Source organism: Triticum aestivum, chromosome 5A (genome assembly GCF_018294505.1).
Source record: "Triticum aestivum cultivar Chinese Spring chromosome 5A, IWGSC CS RefSeq v2.1, whole genome shotgun sequence".
NCBI lineage: Eukaryota > Viridiplantae > Streptophyta > Magnoliopsida > Poales > Poaceae > Triticum > Triticum aestivum.
The window spans coordinates 383,376,236-383,389,055 of record NC_057806.1 but is presented as its reverse complement, the minus strand read 5'-3'; the positions used below and the strand labels follow the sequence as shown (position 1 = coordinate 383,389,055).

Genomic DNA, 12,820 nt, shown 5'->3' with positions numbered 1-12,820 from the left:
AAAGAAAACACTAAATATTTACGTGGGATATCTATTAAGAAAATAAATAAATAAAACAGGAAAAAAAATAAGAAGGACCACAAACCGTAGCCCACGGCCCACGTAGCGGAAGGTACAATAGGTTTTGAACAACGAGAATACATCAGAGACAAATACAGATCAATCAAATCGTATGATTAATCCTGTCGACTGAGACATCACTAATTCTCAGTGAACCCTTTTTCTTAATCTTCAATCAAAACCCACCTACATGTAAAACCCCGCTAAACCTACATAGCATTATTTTCTTTTTACTTTGTACTTTATATATACGTGCGTTATGCACCGATCAATACATCGTGAAGCATTTCCAAAACTCTCGTTTCCAACACTCTGGTAAAGTACACTGCACAAATTTCCATAATACATCAGCGGTATCTCCTTCGGCGCGTGTCATCGGCAGCACAGCAGGCCTGCAAGACCGGTGGCCAGGGCAGCTCGTACGGGTACGCCGCTCCCGCGTACCTGTTCCTCTCGTGCGTGCTCTCCGCCTGCAGCGTGTCGAGCTCGACGGAGAAAAGGCAGGTCTGCCCCCTCGGCGTCAAGAGGACATACCTCTCGTTGGCCGCGACAATGTCGGCCGGCCGCAGCCTCACGACCTTCTCCGTCACCCACTCGCCGCCGCCCTGGAGCTGCGCAAAGACCGTGAGGTCTCTGTTGATCATGCGGACGACGCGCACCGCGCCGTCCTCGCCGCCGATGACCCAGAAGGTGGACAACTCGTCCCGCCACCCCACGACGGCATCCGGGAACATGGCGAGCGAGAACTCCAGGGTGGACTCGTCGAGAGAGAGCACGGCGCCGTCGCGCTCCATCGTCCAGTATAGCGACCAGCGCGTGCGCCCTACAAAATTGATCAAGCCAAACCACGAGAGGGGGACGCCGCCGCTGCCGCTGCCGGCCGCGCGCTGCCTCAAGCTCCAACCGCCGTCGGCGCCCGAGGAGAACACGCAGGCCCGGGGTGCGGCACGGGCATGCGCGACGTATTCGTAGACCGCGACGATCACCCGGAAGTTTGACATGCCGATGCAGCCACCCGTCTCGTCGACGGCGCCACCGTCGAGCAGGAACGCGCCGAAGCACAGGTGGAGACGCATCGCCGGCGGGTAGGCGATCCCCTGGTACCGCCGCGAGAGCGGCTCGCAGACGACGAGGTCCGGGAAGCGAAGCCGCCCCGTCCAGTTTGTTCTCGCCCTGTAAAAGAGAAGGAGGCTGCCGCGGCTGTCGGCGAGCTCCCAGGACGAGGAGTCATCGCATTCCGGGAGGAAATCGAGGGAGAAGTGGCGTCTGTCGATGGCGTCGGCAGCCGAGGGGTCTGGCACGAACACCTGGTTCTGGTTGTTCCCGTCGGGCGGCAGCTTCTCGCGGTAGGGCCGGTCGACGACGTGGTAGTGACCGGCGACGTGGGCTGCGTGGAGGGAGCGGAACCGGGCCAGGAATGCGGTGTCCGCGACGAGGCGGCGCCAGCGCTTGCAGGTGAAGGCGGCTCGGACGAGGGCGACGGAAGAGCCAACCCGGAGGAGCACGAGCTCGAGGAGGTGGTCGGGGACTTGGTGGACGGTCGTTGGCCCTGACGGGATGTCGCTCCTCGACGCTGTCTTGTGCTTGTTCTTGCTGCGCTGTCGTCGCCGGCGGCCAGCCATTGACCCGGAACTCGGATGCACTTCTTGACGGGAATGAATCCTCGAGACACGAATGGGTCTGATAAACTGAGTCAGTGAGCAGCATAAAACGAGCTGCTGACGGTTTAATACACTCAAGCGATGCGATTTGGAGCATATGCATTCGTGCCACTCACGGAACCTTCATTTTCTAAAGATCATGCTACTTGCCTCCCACGGAACTGAGCACTATGCTGGCGCCGCGCCACAGGGAGCTAGAATAAAGTTTACTTCAATCTTGGCGCAGTGGTACCCTCAAAAAAAAAAAAATCTTGGCGCAGTGGCGAGTCAACTTCATTTTTTACCCGTATACGCGTAGTTTTTATTTTATTTTGCAGGGTACCCATACGCGTAGTTTGACACATGAAACATCAGTTACCCCATTTAATAAGGATTTCGTCAGCTTACCCATTTAGTGAAATTTATGCCTGTTTTTACATGTATAAGTTTTATTCCTTTCTTTTGCGAGAAAAGATTCGATCTATTAATATTAATGTTATGGCAGTACAAAGAACACAGGAATACAAAAATTACATCCATGTGACCCTGTTCATAGACCACCTAGCGGAGACTACAAGCACTGGAGTTAGCCGAAGGCGCGTCGGCCTCATCGCCCTCCCTCACGAAGGTCGAGCCAAACTTGTTATAGTAGACAACCAGAATAAAAAAAGACGGTCTCGGGTGCGTGTCGATGGTTGACTTGACTGAGATAAAAAAAGGGTCAGACTAAGTCGTGAGATGACGGTTGACTTGCAACCGAGAAAAGTCAACCCCTAACTTCGAGTCGATGGTAGACATGCAACTGAGGCAAAAAAAATTACAATTGCAAGTTAAGGGTGGACTTTATGCAAAAAAGAGTTGGAGTCAGTTGCGAAACCAAAAGAAACATTGAGTCTAGCTGCAAATCAAGGGTGGACTTATAACTAGCCCAGTTAAAAATTAGTGGACTTGCATAAAAGGTATTCAGACAAAAAGCCTCCTTCCCAAGAAAAACTTAGGGTTCCTTTTTCTTCCGTCGGCGCCGCCGCCGGTCCATCTCGTCTCTGGTGGCCTTAGGACCATGGTGGCGTGGTGGATCCCGGCCCTTGCCGGCGGGAGGGCTCCGTTTTAGATGTTTCTTCAAGTTTCGTTAGGGTTTGTGTCCTTCTTAGGAAGACGAGACTACGGCGGCGCCGGCTCCCTAAAGATGGAATAAGGTCTTCCTCGCCTAGCCCCCGTTCTGGTGATGTGTCTAGCATCATCGATGGGCGTGTGGAGGTGTGTCTCCGGCAGATCTATCGTCGGTGGATTTGCTTGGATCTGGTTGTAGTTCGTCTACGTTTGTGTTTCTTCAGGTTGAATCCTTCTGATCTACGCTACTCTTCATAGGCGGCGGTTGCTGTTCTGCTGCGCTGGTCCTATGGGGCCTTAGCACGACGACTTCCCGACTGTCTAATACAACAAGTTTTGCGCGGCTCCGACGAGGGAGGGGCGATGACGACGGCGCCTTCGGCTCGCTTCAGCGCTTGTAGTTGTCGCTAGGTGGTCTACGGACCTAGATGTAATTTTTATTATTCTGGTGTTCGTTGTATTGACATGATTGAAGATGAATAGATTGAAAGTTTTCTCATAAAAAAATTAGTGAACTTGCGGTTGAGCGGGACAAATTGGTTGGTCCCAATTGCAAGTTGGTGAAGTTACAACTGAAGAAAAAAAAGTCTCACAAAAAAATTGCACAAAAAAACGTTGACTTCAATGGAAAATAAAAGGGAAATGGAGAGAAAAGAAATGGCGAGAGATAAATTAGCCGCTAAATGGATGATCATTCATTCCATTCTTACTAAAATAAATAAAAATCTATATGAAAAGTGAATTTGAAAAACTATTCACAAATTTTATTGTTTGCAAATTTTAAAATATGTAGATAAATTCAAAACAAACAAGAATTTTCCAAAAACTACAAATTTAGAAAATATACAGAATTTTGAAAATACCGAAGAAATACATTTTTTTACAAATTAATAGAAAAGTTGGTGTGCGATAGTGGACTTATAGAAGTTGGTCATTCGAAAAAGATGGGATGCCGAAGGTGGATGTGCAATTGGGTCGGGTGTGTGCCGCGCATAAACGAAGTCTTGTGGATCGAATGGTGTGGTTGCGACTAAGGATAGATAAAATAATATACTTTTGAGCAAAAACACTAGGGTTAAACCCTTATTGTAACTCTTTTTCATTAATCATTAATTACAAAAAAATGATACACAAAAATGATAGCAAACAAAAACACGGTGTCTATATCTATGTCTCTAGTAATAAAGCAAGGTGCGTATCTCCGATTTTTTTCATCCGTTCACCATCAAAATTTATTTTTTCTATCCGGGGTGGAACTAAATTTTTGTGCGTTCATCTGTTTTTTAATTTAGCAATCCAGATTTTCGTACTAGGCCGCACACGTTGTGGCCCAGCCAAACCAGCCCACTAATTTGCCTGCTCAAGAAGCGGCAAAAACTCTATTTGTTGCCCTATACGGCAGATAGTCAGAGTCGCACAGGGTGCCCAAAACCGTGCCTGCCCGTTTCGTTTTTCCTTCTGAATTTATTTTTATATTTACCTTATTTCGTAATTAAAACTTTTCAAAAAAAGTTCAGAATTTGATGTTTTTATCATTTTTCTAAAAATACCAGAATATTTGATTTTTTTGAGGATTTTTTTTCTAATTCTGATTCTTTTTCGAAATTCAGGACATATTCAATTGTTTTCCAAAAACTATTTGTGTTTTCCAAAGTTGTTTGGGATTTAAAAAAACATTTCTAAAAAATTTCAAAATTCGAAAAATATTCTTGTTTTAGTAAAATGTTCACAAATTGAAAATAATATTTGCGTTTAAAAGTACATTTTATAAAATTGTTCTGAATGTTCAAAACATGTTCCCTTTTCAAAAGTCTGTCACAAGTTCAAAAAATGTTTGTGTTTTCATAACAGGTTCATGTCTTCCGAAAATGATTCTGTTTCAAATTTTGTTCATGTTTTGTTTTCAAAATGGATGGAATATTAAAAACATGTTTCATAATTTCAAAAAAATGTTCACTTTTCCTAGAATATTTAACAATTTATATATAAAAAAATTAAAAATGTTTTCTATCTGACGTTGCAGTATGTTTTTAAATATTCGCGCTGGCCATTGGTTAGCAGTACGTGTTTGTTGCCTTGGCTGACAGTACGTGATCGAGTCTTTAAGGTCATGTGTTCGAACGTTCAACCCGTCGTTTTTCTGGATTATTACTCGTGCCTTGCAAACACAGGTCACCTAGATGCGATCAGTTGTGCATCCCACGCTCTATTTGACGCAACTAACGTCATATAGAAACTCCCACACAGCTGTCCCAAGAAAAGCAAAAATATACGTATCAATTTTGTTCCGTCCATCCAAGAAAAGCAAAAATACACGTATCGATTTTGTTCCGTCCATTCCACGCGTAGTTCCCTTTTTTTCATTTATCCCCCAGGTGGGCCGAACTGGGCCTACCACACATTTCTTTTTCTATAACACTGACAAGCAGCAAAAAATTAAGGGCGCGAGGGAATTGAACTATGAACTTTCCTTGTGCCGACAAACAAAGCCAACTCAGCTAGCTTGCAATTTGGAAATTTATATTAAATCACACCAGTTTTTAAATGTCCCTAAGTTGTCTGGAAATAAAAAGGTTGTGTGAGAATAAGGAAGTTGTCTCGAGAATCATGTGCAGAATGCGGTACTCCACAAATTATTGCCAAAGGTAACTTGCACATGCCAATAAAAGAAAATATGATGGTTGGCTATAGCCTATAATTGAAAAAATGTGGGCACGTGCTAATAAAAGAGAATATGTTGGTTTTGCTCTAATTAATAAAAATTATGGGCACGTGAGCACAAAAATAGTTGAAGAGAATAAACCCTTATAATGAAGGGACATTCATGCCTGGTTATGCGCTAATTATGCTAATCAAACAAAAATTATGCGTTGCAATTAGTAATCTATCCGGTTATATCGTCGTAGGAGAGAGAGGTCGAAGCAACCTTGCCTCGAAGGTCGCCGTGTAGCAACCAAATGAGGGCGCAACCACAACTCCGAGACGGAGGCGAACCCAGAGGAAAAAAAACACCAGTTGGGTGGTCATCACCATGCCGACGAACCCCACCACTATAAAGATCTCGCGGGCCAATCATGACCTGTGAGAAGACCGCATCTCCTCGCTCTGTCGCCAAGCGTCGTGGAGACAGTTTTTGGTGAACATATCAATTATCTCTCCCGCTACTTCTTCCGAAAAATTGCTTCCTGTAACATCCCAAATTTTTAATTTGAAATGTTATACATTAGATCATCATTGCATAGCATGTTTTATTGCATTATGGTTAATCCTAAAAATTCCACGCAACTCAAGGACCTACGAAGAGAGTTGGGGATTTCGTTATTTTCATATTTGAGTTTTTCTCAAATTATGAAAAGAGGATAGTTTGATTTTAATTATTTTTCTCTGAAATATTTCTTTTATTAAAAGTAAAAGAGAGAGGATAAAATGACTTCCTCAAAATAAAAAATATCAGATATTTAATATTAAAATCAAATAAGATTTTTATTCTGAATTTTGTCGCTATTTTATTTGAATTAGGAAAAATATGTGTTTTTCAAAATTGCATTTTAGGCCCAAATAAATGTTCACCTTGTCCGGCAAATTTTTGGAGGACGAGGAAAATTTATTTTGGGGTTTTTGGAGTTCGTTTAGTATTTTTTTTCTTTCTTTTTCTGCACGTCAAAATTATTTAAAAAAAAGTCAACCGATTTAGGGCCGTATTCGGCCAAGACTCTCTTGGGCCGGCCTTTAAAGACCGAGACCCCAAGCCCCCAGCCGCCGCCAGCCCACCCGAAACCCTAGCCGCGCCGCCGCCCGATCCGCCGCGCCGCCGCCTCGCCTCGCGCGCAGCTCCACCGCCGCCGCACCGCCCGCCGCCTCGCCGCTGCCGCGTCGCCGCACAGGAGCCCGCCTCGCCATTGCCGCGCCGCCGCACCGGAGCCCGCCGCCGCCATCGGACCCCATCGGACCCGAGGCAGCCGTCTCGGTTTTTCGTGAGAAAAACCGTTTGGTTTTTCTTCGAAACCCTAGATCCGTTTTTATGAGTTTCGGTACGGTTTTATTTTTTCGGTTTAGTTATTTAGCGAACGCCGTTTTTTCGTTCATTTTTACGAACGGTTTTCACCGTTTAGCCGCAGACAGCGAGTTCGTTCGTTAGCCTGTTCGTCAGTTTTTCTTTTTCTCGGATTTTCCGCGATCATTTTCGATCGCGATTCCTGATCCGATTTTCGTTCTAGTATAACTTTTCGCTCGTTTATCGGAATCAGGCGATTCAAGCGCCTAGAGTTTCGTCTCGAAACCCTTTTTTGTTTAACCAACTTAAACAAGTTTTCTCTACTGTAAAATTTGACCTTAGTTCAAATTAGTAAACGAAGCTTGTTTCACTCGCTGTTTGAGTTTTGTTGCTTCGTTTGATTTGATTCTTTTTGCAAACCGGAGTTCTTAAGTTGAACTTTCTGATTAGATCTCTTATTTGCGTTTTACCCGTGCGTTTGCTTGATTGCTTATTGTATGCTTGTTTGTTTGTAATAGATTACCCGGAGTGCGAAGCGTGCTACATCGAGTCTCTAGGTTTCGCGGATCATCGGCAAGACAAGTAACACTTTGATCATACCTCTTACTACCCAGTTTTCATTGCATTAGATCAACCCTCAAACATTGCATGGTTAGGGTCTGAATTAAATTGTGGGTTTGGGAAGTAGGTGAGGTAGTACCTATTCACCTGTTTATTATCAAACCCTGGGAGTTACTTCTACGTTGCTTATATTGCTATGCTATGCTTGTAGACGTGGATTGGGTTTGAGTGTATTCATGACAGATGTGAGATTGCTAAATTAATGGTTACTTAAGGTGGCAACTTTAATACACATCTGGGTGGATTGAGGCACCTGGGGAACCCAGTGATTGCCTGTATTTTTGGAAATCCCGAGGTACCGTGTGATTCTCCTATGGACCGCCACCCAGGCTCAAAGGGATCATAAGATTATTCATACTGGAAACTTCCATGTGCAGCCACATGCCATTATGGGCTCTGGCATAGTTGAGTAAGTTGTGGGAAACCTTTCCATGATGGGCTAGCAGATGTAGGGGATTGTAGGTGTACCGGCCTATCTATCGGTTAAGGGGACCTCTTCGGAAAGACTATGTTTCGGTCATCCGTTTCTCAAACACCATGTAGTGCGAGAACTCCAACAGAGGAGATTGAGTCTTGTGGGGAAAAGTGCACAAACCTCTGCAGAGTGTATAAACTAACCATGGTTAGCCGTGTCCCCGGTTATGGACATCTTGAGTATCTAGTTCTTGGATTATCATGTGGATCTCATCACTCTTAATATAATTTGATTGGGTTTAATGATGATTACTTTTTAATTGGGATTGAGTTGGGTGAACCTTCTCAATGTTTAACTACCACCATGATAGTTAAATAAAATTTATTCCTTTGCAGTAGGGAAAAATTGGCTTTTCGCAAAACCTTTAACCTTACAGCCTCCACCAAACCATATATGCATGTAGTGATAGCTATACATTGTTCAATAATCTCTTGTGTTATCTTGCCAACATATTCTATGTGCTGACCCATTTTTCGGGCTGCAACGTATCATGTTGCAGACTTTTCAGACAATGAGTAAGGAGCCTTAGGTCGTGGTCTTTCACTCAGTGATGTCATTGGAGTTGATGAACTCACTTTATCTTCCAAGCCTTCCGCTGTTATCGTATTAGATGGCCTTAAGCCATATTTATTGTAATAAGTTCTCTTTTGAGACATTCGATGTAATAAGTGTGTGATTGCCACTCTGTTATAAATCCTTCAAGTACTGTGTGTGTCAGCATTACCGATCCAGGGATGACACTTATACACAGAGATCAGATTGTTTGAGGTCTGGTCGCTACAAAGATGGTATCAGAGCACACGCTGACTGTAGGACACGACCACTAAGCTAAAGCCCTAGATCACTATTCTCTTCTCATTTCTAACTCCTCTCCTTTTTCTACTCTTTAGGATGGCGGACGCAAGGAACAAGTTTGCGCAACCGGATGAAGACGCCCCCTTTGGAAGACACTTGAAGGAAGTCACTAGGTACTTGAACATTGGAATATCAAGTTTCACCGGGACTTACAATGCCACTTTACCAGAAGAGGAGCGCTGGATGATTCAAGTTCAAGTTCCGGGAAGGACATTCACACTAGTCACTGAGCCCATAGAGTTTTCTTTCGATGCACCAACCTGGAGTCTAGGAAAGAGTATGGCAGCTCACATCACCATGGGACGCATTGGAGAAGTTTACCACAAGGATCTCAAGGATACTATCTACCAGATTTGTGGGCGCCGAGATGAGCAATGGGAGATGATCAACACCAGGAAGGATAGATCCATTGCAGCTTCCATCCAGGAGTTAAACCAGCATATTCGCCGCCAGGAGAACCAGATGTGCGTAGGCATGATAGATTTGAAGAAGGCGATGACCAGGATCACGGAGCTTGAAGAAGAACTCAGGGAAACTCGCGAAGATTATGAGGAGGAAATCGTCGTACTAGTGGAGAGGAATGACGATCTGGAAAGGAAGCTAGGAGTATTCATGGGAGACCCCGCGCCAGGAGGAGAAGACGAAGAACCCAAGGAGATTCGTCCGGAGGACTACATCATCATCGATGACACTGATTCGGACCCCGACGATAGTGATGATAACTATGTTGATGAAGCTAGAGCAGATGTCATGGAGTCTTCGACCAATCAATATTTCTAGTTGACCACCAAAACAATAGTAGTAGTCTACCATGTAAATAGTATAGTCCAAGCACTTTGTAACGATAGTTCTAGACCGATTGTATGCCTTTGCTTGATTGATTGAGTGATATGTTTGTGTTTGTCTCATGTGCGTATGGGTAGTGTTTTCTCACTAGACCTCAATCTATTCTATTCTCTCCTCTCTAAACCCTCAGATGCCTCCGAGACGTGACACCGGATTTACCTTTCCACCAGAGCTCACTTAGTTGATCCAGCAGCAGAATACCCTGATGCGGCTGTTAGTTCAGAACCAAGGCAACAACAACAACAACAACAACCCACCACCACCACCACCCGTTGACAACTTAGCCCGTTTTCTGAGGTTGCAACCGCCGGTGTTTTCCAGTAGCACCGAGCCGATAGTTGTAGATGATTGGCTTCGCAGGATTGGAAGGGAGTTAACCACTGTAGGATGCACATATGCTGAGAAGGTGCGTTTTGCCGCACACCAATTGGATGGACCAGCAGCCTCATGGTGGGAGAATTACACTGTCACTTATCCTATAGCCACTATCACATGGGATCAGTTCCAGCAAGCTTTCCGTACTGCCCATGTATCAGCAGGAGCTATGACCATGAAGAAGTGTGAGTTTCGCAACTTACGCCAAGGAGGACGTACTATTGGCGGGTATGTGGATGAGTTTAGTAAGTTAGCATGTTATGCCCCAGATGACGTTGCTATAGATGCAACTAAGAAGGAGAAGTTTTTGGAGGGACTGAATGATGAGCTGAGCATGCAGTTGATGGTAGCAAATTTCAATAACTACCAGGAGTTGGTGGATAGAGCTCTCATGCTTGAAGAGAAGCAACAACAGATTGACAGCCGTAAGAGGAAGTATGCACAAGGGAAGTATAATTCTGGAGCTCAGCAGAGACCCCGTTTCACCCCAAACTCGGGAGGACTTGTTCATAACCATGGAGGCCACACTCATAATGGAGGAAGTTCGCATAACCATAGTGGCCCCAAGAATGGCAATAGTAATGGAGGAAGTAGCGGACAGAATCGTTCCAACCCGGCAACACCCACCAAGAAGGATCTAAGCCACGTTACTTGCTACAAGTGTCAGAAGACCGGACATTACGCCAATGAATGTCCTGAAGCCAAAAATGGAAATGGCAATGGAAGCTCTGGGAAGAAGCCCAACCCTTTCAACAGGGGACAAGTGAACCACGTTAACGTGGAGGAGATTGAAGCCCAGCCAGATGCAGTAATTGGTAAGTTTTTGGTTAAGTCTTTTACTGCAGTCGTACTTTTTGATACTGGTGCATCGCATTCATACATATCAAGGGGATTTGTGGATAAGTATAACCTGCCCACTAGAGTACTTAAGACACCCATGTTAGTAACCTCACCCGGAGCAGAGTATATGGCAAGCCATGGATGTTTTTAGATGCCATTGGCCATAGGTAGGCATGTTTTCCCCTCCGATCTGATAATTTTGGAATCGCAAGGTTTGGATGTGATTCTGGGTATGGATTGGCTATCGATGTATGGAGGAAACATCGATTGCGCCAGTAAGACGATTTTACTCACCACCCCAGAAGGAAGAAGGATCAAGTATGTATCCCGGCATGTGCCGAATAGGACTCAAGTAAATTGCTTATCGGGAGTAGTACAGGAGGAAGTACCAGTGGTGAAGGAATTTCCGGATGTATTTCTAGAAGAGTTGCCAGGCATGCCACCGGATAGAGACATAGAGTTTTTGATAGAGCTTTTGCCAGGCACTGGGCTAATATCTAATAGACCGTACAGGATGCCCGCACAAGATTTAGAGGAAATTAAGAAGCAAATTAAGGAGTTACTCGATAAAGGATATATTCGCCCAAGCTCGTCACCTTAGGGATCACCGGTACTTCTAGTGGAGAAGAAGGATGGATCGTTAAGGATGGTTGTTGATTATCGTGGATTAAATGAAGTAACGATCAAGAACAAGTACCCACTGTCGATGATCAATGACTTGTTTGATCAGCTGCAAGGAGCTAAGGTGTTTTCCAAGATTGATCTGCGATCAGGTTATCACCAGTTGAAGATTCGAGAGCAGGACATACCTAAGACAACTTTTACCACAAGGTATGGGCTATATGAGTATACCGTTATGTCATTTGGCCTGACTAACGCACCTGCCTACTTTATGAACATGATGAACAAGGTGTTTATGGAGTTTTTGGATAAGTTCGTCGTAGTGTTCATTGATGATATTCTGGTTTACTCAAAGAATGAAGAAGAACATAAAGAACATTTGTGTTTGGTACTTGGCAAGCTCAGGGAACATCAGTTATACGCCAAGTTCAGCAAGTGTGAGTTTTGGTTGAAGGAAGTTGGATTTCTTGGACATCCGGAGAAGGAATAGCAGTAGACCCCAACAAAATTGTCACCGTGACAAATTAGGAAGCACCCACGACAGTTGGAGAGATCCGGTGTTTTCTTGGACTCACAGGATACTATCGGAGATTCATTGAGAATTTCTCGAAGATTGCAAAGCCAATGACGGAGTTTTTAAAGAAGGACACCAAGTTCAATTGGACTGAGGAATGTGAGGCCAGTTTTCAGGAGTTGAAGAGACGCTTGGTTACATCGCCAGTGTTGATCCTACCAGATTAACTCAAGGATTATGAAGTGTATTGCGTTGCTTCTCGTCGAGGACTTGGAGCCGTACTTATGCAGGAGGGGAGATTTGTTTCATATGCCTCACGACAGCTTAAACCCCATGAGTTAAACTATGCTACGCATGATTTGGAGTTAGCAGTCGTAGTGCATGCGTTGAAGACATGGAGACATTTTCTCATCGGAAACCATTGTGAGGTATACACGGATCACAAGAGTTTGAAGTATATCTTCACACAGAAGGAGTTGAATCTCAGGCAGAGGAGATGGTTGGAACTCATTAAGGATTATGACATGAAGTTGCACTATCATCCCATAAAGGCTAACGTATTAGCTGATGCGTTGAGCCGCAAGAGTCATGTCAATACACTCATGACCGGAGAGTTACCCAGGGAGTTAGTAGAAGACCTTTGTGAACTATGTTTGGAGATAGTTCCGAGAGGTTATGTAGCAGCTTTGGAGATTCAGTCCACTTTGATGGATAAGATCAGGGAAGCGCAAAATACGGACAAGGAGATCGCCGAAATAAAGGAAAGGATGAGCAAAGGAAAAGCCAAGGGATTTGGTAAGGATGAGCACGATACTTTATGGTTTGAGGACCGTGTATATGTGCCAAATGATCAGGAGATCGGGAAGTTG

General features: G+C 44.6%; 1 protein-coding gene across 1 annotated transcript; it reads right to left on the bottom strand.

Moving 5' to 3' along the window:
* Positions 1–222: 222 nt before the first annotated feature.
* On the bottom strand, positions 223–1,747 carry LOC123106961 (uncharacterized). Its single transcript, XM_044528983.1, has one exon. It carries the CDS (start codon positions 1,680–1,682, stop codon positions 408–410), a length of 1,275 nt encoding a protein of 424 aa, XP_044384918.1. The 5' UTR covers positions 1,683–1,747; the 3' UTR covers positions 223–407.
* Positions 1,748–12,820: the final 11,073 nt, after the last annotated feature.

Excerpts from the sequence above, each read along its gene's own strand:
- LOC123106961 (XM_044528983.1), bottom strand. The coding sequence starts at position 1,682 with ATGGCTGGCCGCCGGCGACGACAGCGCAGCAAGAACAAGCACAAGACA.